At 35.9% G+C, this 14,443-nt stretch overlaps 1 protein-coding gene across 1 annotated transcript; it reads left to right on the forward strand.

Moving 5' to 3' along the window:
* Positions 1-2,497, forward strand: LOC141672916 (cytochrome P450 78A5-like). Its single transcript, XM_074479614.1, has 2 exons — positions 1-1,038; positions 1,616-2,497. Exons 1-2 carry the CDS (start codon positions 64-66, stop codon positions 2,219-2,221), a joined length of 1,581 nt encoding a protein of 526 aa, XP_074335715.1. The 5' UTR covers positions 1-63; the 3' UTR covers positions 2,222-2,497.
* Positions 2,498-14,443: the final 11,946 nt, after the last annotated feature.

The following is a 14,443-nucleotide window of genomic DNA, read 5'->3' on the forward strand; positions in this document are numbered from 1 at the left end:
TTATCTCTCTCTCTCTCTCTCTCTCTCTCTCTCTCTCTCTCTCTCTCTCATTTCTCTACCAAAATGTCATCTCAAAATATCGTTTTTCTCATTTCACCAAATGGCCTTTCCTCTTTACTCTCAAATCTTGAACTTGTCATTACTTTGATGACTTTTCTGGCTGTGTTTTGCTTCTGGCTATCACCTGGTGGCCTTGCTTGGGCTGTGTCAAAAGCCAAAACAAGGTCAAAATCTGCTATTCCAGGACCTTCTGGCCTACCCTTTCTAGGCCTTGTTTTTAGTTTCACTTCTGGCTTGACACACAGAGCTTTAGCCCGGTTTGCACAAACCTTCAAAGCTTCTTCTTTAATGGCATTCTCAGTTGGGCTGACCCGTTTTGTTATCTCTAGCAAACCCGAGTCTGCAAAAGTGATTCTTAATAGTTCAGCTTTTGCTGATAGGCCCATTAAAGAATCTGCATATGGGCTTTTGTTTGATAGGGCCATGGGGTTTGCTCCATATGGTGAGTATTGGAGGAACTTAAGGAGAATTTCAGTTACCCATTTGTTTGGTCCTAAAAGAGTTGCTCATTTTGGTGAGTTTAGAAGAGAGATTGGTGTTGAAATGGTGTCTGAAATCAAGAACTTGATGTTTCAAAATGGTGCAGTTGAGGTAAGAAAAGTGGTTCATTTTGGATCACTAAACAATGTGATGAAAACAGTGTTTGGTAAAAAATACAAGTTTGGTGAAAATGGGGATGGGGCTGAGCTTGAAAGTTTAGTGAAAGAAGGGTATGAGTTACTTGGTGTTTTTAACTGGAGTGATCATTTTCCAGTTTTGCGATGGTTGGATTTACAAGGAGTAAGAAAGAGGTGTAAGGCTTTGGTTGCTAAAGTGAATGTTTTTGTTGGAAAGATTATCCAAGAACATAGGGTTAAGAGATCAGGTGAAGGTATTAAAGTTGGAGTTGATGAAGGTTGTGGTGATTTTGTTGATGTTTTGCTTGATTTGGATGAGGATCATAAGCTCACTGGCTCTGATATGATTGCTGTTTTATGGGTACTTTTCTTGAACTTTTATTTTCCGTATTTAAGATACTCCTTCCGTTTCAAAATAGTTGGTTGCTTTATTATTTTAACAAAGTTTCTATTATATGTATATATTTTTTTCGAAACTAGTTAAGATTTTTCTCTTTTGCTATTGCTTAGAAATGTATGGCCTTATAGGTGCTCATTTATATTTTATATAAAATAAATGTTTCATGAATTAATATTAGTTGTGTCATGCATGTGAGGCCTCCTGTTGTTCTTTACCTGAAACTGCTGCAAAAAAAACTTTTTGTTTTGTGGTGGAATTTTACCTGGAAGTACTGTTGCATTGAGCCTTTCTGTTTACTGTAATTTTCACATGCAACTGTTTGTATAAATCTTATTTCAAATGTGTATCTGCTACATTTTAACTTTTCTGTGGGTAATCAAAGATATGGAGAATCTGAATATTTTTCAGTACTCTTTTTGTGCTAGTGATTAAGACTAGTGTTGCTTTTTTAATTATTCTCACTAGTAGCATTTGTACGTTCTATTTTATTAAAACATTGAACTATTTTTTTTAAAAAAAAATTATCATTTTGTTTCAGGAAATGATCTTTAGGGGTACTGATACAGTGGCAATCCTCCTGGAGTGGATTCTTGCAAGGATGGTTCTGCATCCTGAAATTCAAGCTAAAGCTCAATCTGAAATCGACAGGGTGGTGGGCGAAAATCGAACCGTATCTGATTCAGAACTCCAAAACCTTCCTTACCTAAATGCAATTATCAAGGAAACTCTCAGGGTTCACCCTCCAGGCCCTCTCCTTTCTTGGGCTAGGCTTGCGATTCACGACACTCATGTTGGTGAGCACTTCATTCCGGCTGGGACAACAGCTATGGTGAACATGTGGGCCATCACACATTCTGATGAAATCTGGTCCAACCCCGAGGTTTTCAGGCCCGAGAGGTTCTTGGAGGAGGACGTCGCAATTATGGGCACTGATCTTCGATTGGCTCCGTTTGGTGCTGGAAGGAGGGTGTGCCCTGGTAAGGCCATGGGCTTAGCCACTGTCCAGCTTTGGCTAGCTCAGTTGCTCCAGAACTTCAATTGGTTCAATGCTGGCGACGATCATGGTGTCGATTTGTCTGAGTGCTTGAAGCTGTCATTGGAGATGGAAAAGCCTCTGGTGTGCAAAGCTGTGGCTAGGGTTTGAAGAATCTTAGTGCATCACTATTCTCCACTCTATCAAATATTTCTAAAACCTTTCTGATACTAATTACTTAATTATGTTTTGTTTAGTATTCTAAAACATTATCCCTGCAGTTTGAGTATTATGAATTAATGTTAGCTTTGGGAGAGAGATTGTGTAAGGACATGCTTGGCAGTAGTGTCATTAGGAAACTAGGCTAAGTGGCAAGTGGGCAGCAATGTACACATCTACTCTCTTGTATACCAAGTTACTATATGATATTTGGTGCTTTTCTATGTATATACATGGTTTTATATATATTTTGATGTGTTTTTTTATTACTACATATGATTGAGAGGCACAGCCACTTCTTTAAATTTGTACTGGCATATGATTTGAGAACCACTTCTTTACATTTGTATTGGTTGGCAATTCATGACAATCCCCATTGTTGCATAAAGAATAAAGAGAACTTCATTATGTGATTTGTTTGGTTACAAGCAAATAGTCTTTCCTTTTCACTCAAGCTTCTTTTATATGCATAATATTCTCTGAGAATTCTGCATTATCTCTTTGGTTAGCCTTTTGCATTTGATATTATCATAAATGTGATAGTTTATGTTCATTTTGGACCAGCTGTGTTTTGTTTGATACAAAATAAAAAGATAGTAGAATGATTGGGGAATAAGGACCTAAAGGAAACCCATGTGATATATGATTCTTGTGTTCTGCAGTATAGTTCGCGAAACCTGGGGGCTGGTCTCGGATTATAGACGATTTCAAAGATTACTACGGCTAGCTTGATACCTACGTGGCCTCTCCGGGATCCAAATCCTTGTTGAAGAATATGTGATGGAAGAAATTATGCCTCCAAAAGCTTTCTTCCTTTTTGTACAAGATAGATGCGCTAGAGATTTGAATATTCTAACTGCCACAAAAACACATCAAAAGTAAAATACATGATTTGTGGATGTTCTAATGCAAGTTGCTTTGTTCTTATTCTCTGATTTCTAAAGACATCCTTGATTCTTTGTCCACTATATAAAATTTAAGCTATTTCTATGTTGGTTTTATATCTGTTTAGTGTTGAGAGTTCACTGCAAAAAATCTCAAATATACGAAATGTATCCCTAATAATTTTGTTGGCAAACTGTTTTATCAACGGATTTTCTTGATATGCCAACACAATTTTTTCTTGGTAAAATTAAATTTTCTTGTAGTGGTTGTCCCACATTATTTCTGCGGAAGGCGGATTGGTAGAATATAAGCAGCCAAATAATTTCATTAGTACGAGTTTTTTTTAGAGTGATTCAAAAATAAATCTGCGACGGTTCGGCCCAGAGCGGACAATATAGAATATAATAATGCATCACTACTAGCATGACCCTCACTATTTGCTAAAAATGTAAAAAGTCACACTATAGTTCTCAGAATAATGTTCATTTTGCAAGTTACATTTTATTAATTTTTTTGTAAATGGTATGGATTACTTGTATATTATTAACTTCTTTCTTGATAAATGACATGGATTACTTGTATATGCCTAAGTTTTATAATTGTTAACAACATATGTATTGTTTAAAAATATTTTTAGGACCCGTTTTAAATCAGCGGCATTACTTTTTTTTTTAAAACATATTCTAGGGAAAGCATATACGCATATCTGTCTTTCAAATATTCCGTACGTGTGGCCCATGTGAAAATAATAGAAAGTATATATGATTCTAACAAAAGAGGCATACCAAATCTTTGATTAAATGTTGCTTTTTCTTTCCAGTGTTTATGACAAATTCTGAGTAAACACGAGTTTGGCATTTCAAATTAATCAATAATATTGATCCCCATTCATTAATTTTTTTTAAGAATAAAAATACACTGGTTAGTAATCGAGGTTTTGACCTCTCTCATACAAGCCAAGTTTTAGAGTTTCATTTTATTTTTGATTAATGTTGTCCTGAAAATTACCGATTTTATCGATTAATCGTTTCAATATGTTCCGTCTATTCAATTTTATAATCCGATTAATCACTATACTGTTTTCTTAAATTAATACATTTAGTTTAATAAATTAATTATTTTTGTACTTTATTTAACACGTCCGATAAATCAATCCGATTAATCACCGGTTATCCGATTAATCACTGAAAGAAAACTCTATCGAATAATGCCTATTTCCGCTTTTTAGAACAATGTTAATACTGATTTAATCAATCCTCATGGAATATTTCAAGTTATCTCTAATGCATGGACCACTGCTTTTTTTTCCCTTTCAAAATTGTAATTAATACCTAATTGTTGAAAAATGATTAATTATAGCACAGATGATTACCATGAATTGCTTGATGGAGATTATTAGATCACTGTTCAAATCAATTAAGCCATTTCTCAACAAAATTCACTATAAAATGTAACACAGTTCTGAGCCTTACTAGAAAGCCATCAATATTTTACAATATAGATCGTGCTGGCAGAAGACGTAGGCTCCGTTTGAGAGTGCCGTTAAAAGTTGCTGTACTGTGAGAAAAAAGTACAAGTGGAAAAAGTGTTGTCAGGAAAATTAGATGACTATTTGATATTTTTTTTAATTTATACATATTTTGAGATACAATATGTGAAAACAATGTTTTTGAGAAGGTTTGATGGTGAAACTGATAGTTATTTTCAGTAAAAACTGAAAACAGCTTTTTCCAAAAATATGAGGGACATATTTTTGCTAACAGCAGCTTTTAGACTAAAATCGTTTTTTCAAACAACAGCTTTTAAAATTTACCAAATATCTTTATGACAGTTTTTTTATTTTTCTGCAACAGTAATATCAAACGTACTCATAGTAAAATTGGACATTTTGTAAAGCCAAAACTGTCGCAGATAAGAAGATTTGGCCCTTATTTTATAACACTGGGTAAAAAAATATATTTATAGTTGAAAACATTAATTTATTAAGCACCGCCTTCGGCACTGGATGTAATTATTCTCCTATATCCTTATTCTAATTGTAATTATTAAGTTATGATTGTGATCACGATCGTCACTATACTGACAGATTTTTGAATTGAATGTAGTGGATTAGCATATCATAATTGGCCACTTAAACTCAACTTTAACGACGCCGGGGACCTACGAATCATGTTCCTCCTTCAACCATTCTTATTTAACCCTAGCTAGCTCCGATTCTTGATTTTCTTAACCGGGTTTTATCAAATGCTTTAACTCCTCCGCAAGCCGGAAGGTCATAGGTTTGGATAGGGGCGTAAACGAGCCTTCATGAACTACTCGAATTTGGTTCAGATTTAAATTCGATTTGGAAATAATCGAGTCAAACTCGAGTTCGAGCTTTTCGAATATTTAACCGAGCCAATCTTGAGTTTTGTCCTGTTTTTTTGTCAGATCTGAAGGTCGTGAGACGATGTGTTAGAACTTTTTCAAGATTAGCCGAGAAGAACCGGTTAAAAAAGTACTTCAACTTTGATTATCTTTCACAAAATTAATAAATTGATCTTGTTTTCCCAAATGTTGATTTGAAGGTAAAAAAAATGGATAAAAAGTACATTAACTTTGATTATCTTTCTCAAAATTAATCAATTGATATTGTTTTCTCAAATCTTGATTTGAAGGTAAAAAAAAATGGATAAAAAATATTTTAACGTGTTACTAGCGTTTGAGATCCAAATTCTACAAGAAATCTGGCCATTTACGACGGTAAGTTGACCGTCGTAATTGGCCTATTTTGTTTTAGTGAAATATTTTCATTCTTTATGTATTTTCTTGTATGAAGTTTTGACATTTGCACATATTTAAATATATGTAGGTTAAATTACATTGAAATGTGTGGAAAAATCAAGAATCATATAAAAAAGTCATATAAAAAAAAGAAGTAATATTTTAAAATTCTGAATCCGACTGCTTACTCATGTTTATATACCCTATTAAAACTTACATTTGGACGCTAAAAAAGTTTGATGTGTGCATATTCCATGCAAGCTGGTGTCCACTAGGGTATATTATAACAAGTGATCTATTATAATTTAAGCAGCAAATCATTACTAGCATAGACTGATATGATTTGCAAAGAACGCCTGGGAACAATTATGGTCATAGCGGATTGGATAATCATGTACATTATCATTTAAACTCATTGTTGGGTGCTTCTCCAACATGTTTCACTTTTGTTAATTACTCCTAACCACTTTCCAGAATATTAGCTATCTACTAAAAAATGTGCATATGAGCTTAAAGAAGTTGAATCATATCACTGCAGTACTTCTGTGACTCTTGGTTCAAACTCATGTATAGCTCCTGCTGTTCATACTCATGTATAGCTCATGAATCAGTTGCATATATGTTTATGCCCCAGACTGTATGATTAATTAATAAAACAAAATGTAGAATTTGAACGTGTAAATTATGGGAGAAAACTAAATGTTCTAGTTATATACGGTTCTAAAATTGACAAAACACAGATTGTGAGATTTCCGTTCAAATTCTTACATTTACAAATATATTAATATAAGTTGTAACAGGAATATATAATCAAGAAGAACAATAAGTCAATAGTTAACTAAATCACAAACAGAAGATCTGTATTGAGATAATCGGCTTATTTTCACATTTATATCGGGATAATCGTGTTAGAAAATTAGGATTTTAGAGCTTAATTTAATTATGTTCTTGATATTAATCCTAAAATCTAATGATTGAAAATTGTTCAATGATATTTGAACTTAAATTTTCATGTATGATTTTAAGAATTTTCTTAATGAAATCCATATGAAATGAGAGATGAAAGTATCTTGGAAAAACTTGGAAAATTTGAGAATGTTTGTCCCACATTGAAATAAATAAAGGGGGTTGTGTGCTTTATATGGTATTACCCACATGAGTAGTATACAACTACTAAGGTGTGTGATGGTCCATTGTGTTGTTGTGTACTTCACGCACACACGCGCGCCCCGCCACGCACCGCACCGGACCGGGTCGGGTCGGGTCGGGTCGAAGGGCGATTTGGGCGAATGTCTCGGCGTCTCGCGTACGCGAGGCGACCTGGGCGAGGATTTTATTTATTTGAGAATTATTTTAATTCGAATTTATTTATCGGTGATTGGATTATTGGGCTGGGTTCTGAAATAGGCTAAGTAGTCTAAATATATTGAACCTGCAAATAATCTGATCTGTAACAAGTTCTGATATAAGAATCCGAACTTAAGAACTGATGAATAAAATCAGAACTTAACAAGTTCTGATATCAGAATCAGAACTTAAGTACTGATGAGTCGAATCAGAACTTAACTTAAGTTCTGATAATAATGTGGGTGTTAATGTGAAAAGCTGTTACAAATAATTTAAATTCAAAAGCTGTTCAGTTTTGATTTTTTCATTTATGAATTCAAAATCTGATTAGTTTTGATTTTTTCATTAATGGAGCAGTTTAATTCAGACATTAAGTGTGTGGACAGTTTCATTTTTCCTCTCCTATAAATAGAGGCTAAACTGAATGAATACAACACACTACATTCTCATCTCTTCTCTTCAACCTCTCTGCATTTCTCTCCCATAAGTCCTGAAGTGCTGATATTTTCCGGCGACTGAGGTGCTGGTCGAAGTGGAGGTTTTGTTGCTGCTGTTAACATAAACTCCGAGCTGTTTTATCCTGGTGGAGATATTGCGCACATCCCAAACGCAGCAGGTAGGGGGCAATAATCTCTTCAAGAGCAGCCAGGACTTCAAGCAAGGCCTGGTGACTCAGCTGTAATCATTTTCTTGGCGTTTTGTATCTGTAAACCTTTATTTCAGTCACTGTTGAAAGCTATGGTTTCGGGTACATCTTTCTTTCTCTCTACGTTATTTCAGTTACTGATTTTGTTTACCTGCATGTTTTGTTTTGTTAACTGTGGTCTTGGCCTAAACTTGTTAAATTCTTTATACACTTGCCTCTATGTTGCTATACTTGTGTTATTTCTAGAAAACTAACAATGAGATTTACAGAAGGGGGGTTGAATGTAAATCTCAAAACTTTTTCAAGTTTTGAGCAGTTTATAAAGACTGTGTGTTCAAGATGAACAAGTGTGTGAATTGCTTTAAGCTGATACAGACAGATATATATTCAAACACAAATGTAAAGAACACAATAAACCTTTAAAAACTTTTCTGGTGGATTTGTTGTTCCACCAGAGATGGTATTTCAGAAATTCTGTGATCTAAGAATTTGATCACAGCTGCATCCTAGTACAAACTAGATAATTTTTCTCTCAAGATTTTTCTAAACAGCTCTGGAAAAATTCTTATCTAATTACTAGCTACTACTTGGTTTTGTATATATTACCAAGTTTACAAGTGAAGACAAGGATATATAAAATAATAAAGTAAGATCTCCATTTGTTTCTTCTCCAGTTCACTCCAGTACTTTGTTGACTTAATGTCTCTTTATACTAGAGTAGAACGGCTGCTTTTTCTGATGTTCCTGAAATTAGGCTGCCACATTTCAGTTATCTCTGTTCACCCACGTGCCTCTGTTTGTAGGTACAACTACCACTTATCAACGGTTAATCAACAGAACATCCGTTGAAGCTTTCATCCGTTGATGCACTCATCCGTTGAAGGATGTTATCCGTTGAAGCTTTAGAGACATCCGTTGAAGCTTAGCTTCTCATCCGTTGAAGGTCTTTAAGTCATCCGTTGATACCACTTCATTTATACAAAATTACAAGGCATGAAATATTTACAATTGGCCTTCCTATCTGCATATCTTCTAGTAGTCAACATGACTCATAGTTTCTCTCAACTTCTAAGAATTACATCTTAAATACAGAGACTGAAATATGCTACAACACTAGACTTATTTCTAAGTAAAGCTACACCATCAACGGATAGCCAAAGTGGTCTTATCCGTTGAGGCTACAGACACTGAATTTCTACTTAAGTGTTTTGTTAAACATATCATCAAACTAATACACATATATTCCTAACAATCTCCCCCTATTTATGTCTATAAGAATTGTAGGCATAAATTCAGGGTTAACTTGATGATAACAAAACACTTAACAGATATATGAATTGAAACTAAGTAGAAATTTGAAAATGCTGCAAAAATGTATGTACTAGGAGGAAATTGAAGATTTACAGTATTTCCAAGGATACTCCTTTAGCCTGAGCAAATCATCTTTTTCTTCTTTGTTCCCTGGTTTTCTTTCCTAGCCCTTTGTCATTTTCCTCAATTTGGAGTTGGAGTTGTCTGAAGAATTCAGCTTCATCTTCAACACTGATATCCAACTTAGATTGCATTTCCTTGAGAGTTTCATTGCTGGCAATCTTGAGTTGGTCTTCAAGTCTGAAAAATCTTCTGACTCCTTTATCATCTCTAAATTCCATCAACCAATGAGGTGATTTGTGAATTGTAATTCCCCTTTCTTGAATGAGTAAAGTCCTGGGTAAAGCATTGGGCTCCCTCCAAGTTTTCCTTATATTGGCAATCTTGTTGAGAATTTCAGTCTTGGCAGTTCTGGTAAAGCCAGAATCCTTTTGTATAGCTGAAAAGACTCTAATCAAGGTAGAGTAGCCTTCATTCAGAATCCTGTGGAGAGGCCATGTTCTTTCCCCAGCTCCTTTGTATCTGAACACTAATCTCTCTGGTAGCTGTCTGTAAGCAGCTATTCCTCTTACATCCTCCAGCTCATCCAGATAGAGTTCAATGTCTGAAATTTCTTTTATGTCACAGATGTGAACATAATCATCTTTAGAAATGGATGGCTTAGGCTTAGGCTTTTGTTTTTGAGTGAATTTCTTAGAGGTTATGGGAGGTGTAGATTTGGGTTTTCTTTTCTGTTTCTTTGGTAGTGGAAGAGTGGTTAGAAAGGTAGGCAATTTGATGGTGTCCCAATCAATAGGTTCCTCTTTTGGAATGATTGGTTCACCATGGATGTTTATAGTGGGATTAACAACAAGAGGTTCAGGTATGGAAGGTAGTGGTTTAGATATAGATTTGGCTACTTCAGTATTATCTTCACTCCTTCTATGTGCCTTGGCCTTTCTTCTGTTTCCCTTCTGCCATTCCTCTCTTTCTTCCATACTCTCACCAAATATACTCCCAAAAACCTCATCTAGGTTTGCAATCTTGTCTTCACCCCTGACTTCAATTCCTTTCTCTTCTTCAACTTGACTTGACTTTAGCTGTTGTTCAAGCTTTGCTTGTGCTCTTTTGTCAGCCTTTAGTTGCTTGACTTCTTCCTTCTTGGCTATTGAGAATTTGGGATGTCCTTGCATCACACATATGCTCTTTCCCTCTCTAGAGATAATAGCCCTATTTCTCCTTACAGCCTCATCCATGGTCTCTTTGAGATAAGCAATACTCCTACCTAAAAGCTTGTTCTCATCAGCTTTTGGAGGAGGAAAGTCCACTTCTTTTAAAGGATTCTTTGTAGAGTCCTTATTGGATCTTTTATTGGGCTTGAGAATTATAGCTTGTAGTTCTTTGGAAGAAGCTTCTCCATCCTTATGTCTCCCTACTGGCTTGAGCTCCATGTTGATTGGTTCAATCTTTGTGCTATATTTCACAGATGTTGATTTATCTTGTGTAGAGCCAAACAACAGTTGCAACCTTTCATCAATTCTCCTCCTTTGCTCTTTCACTTGAATTTCAGCTGCTGCTAGCTGAATCAAATCAATTCCATCAGGCTTTCCTTTGATTTGAATGATTGGAGAAGTAGTGATGGCAGGAACTAGCACTTTAGATATTTTGATTTTTGTAGATGGCTCTCCTTCCCCTTCCCTTTTACTCTCCCCCTTTTTGTTATCATCAAGGAGAGGGGTCAAGCCTTGTGCTTTTGCCAGCTGCATTAGGAGACTGGTTTGAGATTGTTGGTTGTGAAGAATGGTGGCCACAGAATCTTCAATAACTTGAACTCTGTCTTCCAACTTGGCCAGCCTTTTCTCAGTAACTGATTCCTTTTTCAATCTCAAAACCAATTCCTGCAATGTACCATAGGGCATGACTGAATCCAATTTTTCAGAACTGTAGGATTTCAAGTCAGCAATATCCTTCCTGAGATCATCCATACTCAGATTCTGCTTTACTTGCTGCAACTTCATGAGATGCAGTGAGTCCAGGTGAGCTTGAAGGATAGCCTTGATACTTGCATGTGAAGTGTTCTGAATGGCCTGTTGAATAGTGTTGATTTGTTTGACTAAGGAGACATTGAATTCCCCTGATCTATACTCCTTTGTCAAAGCCCATTCAGGTAGATTTGGAATTGAACTAGGGCCTTCATCTCCCCCTAAGTTCATGCTTCCATCAAAAGAAACAGAGTCATCATCATCAGAATTTACTCCAAATTCCTCAGATGGCTCACCAGCTGTAGAAGGCATCTTATTAATAGCAGCTTTATCCCTTTGAAGAGATTCTGTTGTGTGTACTAGATGTAGTGTCTTTTCTGCCTCCTCATTGCCCTGAGCAGCCAACATTTGATAGGCTGACACAGGATGAGTAAAAGTGTCAGCATCTAAGGAAATGTTATCAATTACAGCTTTGTAATGTTGCTGAAATTGTCTTTCCTTTTCAGCATCATCCACAATCATTGACTCACTAGCAATGGTTGGTTCCACCCTTATATCTACTGTACCTGCCTTTCTCTCTTTTTCTCTATTTTCTTGCATCAGGGGCTCCCCCTGGCTCACACAACTCACTCCCTCACCTTCACCTACTAAGGTGGTACTCCATAAAATCAATCAATTTGATTTTGGTACCCAAGTTTCCTTGGGTCCATTCTTGTTAGCCTTTCTCCTAGACTTCATTCCTCCTGCATCTCTAGACTTAGGTAACTTTGAGTCAACCTTGGTCTTGGATGTAGTTGGTTGAGGTGTAGGGTTAGTCACAGAATCATTTAGCACATTTGGAATATGATAAGGCATGGATTGTGCATACATGTTATTCCACATAGGCATATTGTATGGCATTTGAGGCATACTAAATGCAGCAAGATAAGGATTGTTAAAATATGGCATGTTTGCAAAATGTGCATAAGGATTCTGTTGAGACATAGTAGGCATAGCATGTAGAGATGATGCAGACATGTTAGGCATGGAAGAGGGTACAGTTATGGGGGTTTTCTTAATAGATTTGCAATTAGCAGATAGATGATTAACACTACTACAATGCACACAGCTTTTTCTAGGAGCATACCTATCAGGTGTGTAATTGTTATATTTGTTAACACCTACCTTCCCATTTCTGTTAGATTTTCTTTTAGTTTCCTTTTTATCCTCAACCATCTTGAGCCTATTATTTAACTGTTCTAAGGTCATGTGCCCTATATTCACCTTACTGACATCTTTGGATGTGCTTGCTTCTTCTTTAACAAAGTTCTTGGAAGTTGAACCAAACTTTTTGTTGAGTTTCTTTAGATTTTCACTATTAGAAACATCTGCCTATTTTAATTGAGGAACCTTCAACGAATGCTCATTTTCTTCCTTCAACGGATAACCTTCATCATCCGTTGATTCCACATCCGTTGACAGCCCATCAATTAATTCCAGTTTCTTTTTGTTTTTATCCCAGGCAGTTTCACAGAATGATTCAATTCCTTGGACCTTGGCAATTTGAGCACTAACATCCCTAGATGTTTTCCAGGCTTTAATCACCTCTTGCTCTCTCTTTAATTGATTAGAAAGTATTTCTACTTTCTTAATAGATTCAGCTAGTTCATTCTCAACAGATATACAATGCAGCTTGGTTTTCTCTAGGTCAATCAACTTATCTTCTAACATAGCATTTCTATTACTTAAAAACAGATTGTTCTCTTTAATCCTACTATTTTCTTTAGCAAGAGATTTAAGAGACACACGCAAATGATACAATTCAGTAGACATGTCATTAAAAGCATCATTGCACTCTTCTTTAGTAAGTTGTGTTACATCAGTAGTGATTACCTGAGTTGTTACCTGATTGCTTGATGAACTAACTTCATTTTCCTCAGAATCAGCCATGAGAGCTAAGTTGACATACTCCACATCTTCATTCTCTTCCTCTCCATCAGCTGCCCAATCTTTTTCTTGAGTAATGAAAGCCCTTTCCTTTTGCTTGAGCAGATCAAAATATTTCTTCTTGTAATCTACTTGGTCAAATTTCTTCTTTTCAGAAGTTGGCTTTCTGCACTCACTTGCAAAGTGTCCACTTATACCACAATTGAAACACTTGAACTTTGATTTGTCCACCATGTTCTTATGAGGTTTAGTGGCTCTAGTGTTTTTCTTAAACTTCATCTTTGCAAATCTCCTGGACAGAAATGCAAGATGCTCATCAACACTATCAGAGTCATCTTGACTGGAGTTGTCTTCATTCTCAGCAACTTGCTCTTTTCCTTTGCTTGATTCCTGATATCTTGTACCATCTTTGGAGTTTGATGTAGATCTCACAGTTTCTTGTCTGCATTCCCTCTCATTTTCAGCTACCAATGCAACTGAACTTCCTTTCTTTCTCCCCTTCTCCAATACCTCATCCTGTTCCAACTCTAGTTCATAAGTCTTCAAGATTCCATATAATCTTTCAAGAGTGAAGTCCTTATAATCCTGAGAGTTTCTTAAGGAGACAGTCATGGGTTTCCATTCCTTTGGCAAGGATCTTAAGAATTTAAGATTTGAATCCTTCACCTGGTACACTCTACCATACAGCTTCAATCCATTCAACAGCTTTTGGAATCTGTTAAATGTGTCATTTAAAGATTCATTTTCTTCAAAATGAAAATACTCATACTGTTGAATGAGAAGCTGCATCTTGTTCTCTTTTACTTGTTCTGTACCTTCACACAGCAGCTGAACTGTGTCCCAAACCTCTTTGGCAGTTGAGCAATTTATCACATTATCAAACATATCCTTGTCAAGACCATTAAACAAAATGTTCATAGCCTTCTTATCCTTGTGGACTTCTTCTGTGTCTTCCATTGTCCATTCTGCTCTAGGTTTTGGAATGGATTGACCAACAGCAATTGTGGCCGTAGCAACTGTGGCTACTTTGTGGGGAATGTGAGGACCATTCTCAATACAGTTTACATAACCTTCATCTTGGGAGAGTAGATGAAGGTGCATTTTCACCTTCCAGTGGTGATAACTGTCTCTGTCAAGAACTGGGATTTTTACTCCAATATCCTTCTTACTCATCTTTGTTAGATTCCAAGATCTTTAAACTCTTTGTTTGTCAAGAGCCTGCTCTGATACCAATTGTTATTTCTAGAGAACTAACAATGAGATTTACAGAAGGGG

This window comes from Apium graveolens, chromosome 7, assembly GCF_009905375.1.
Source record: "Apium graveolens cultivar Ventura chromosome 7, ASM990537v1, whole genome shotgun sequence".
Taxonomy (NCBI): Eukaryota; Viridiplantae; Streptophyta; class Magnoliopsida; order Apiales; family Apiaceae; genus Apium; species Apium graveolens.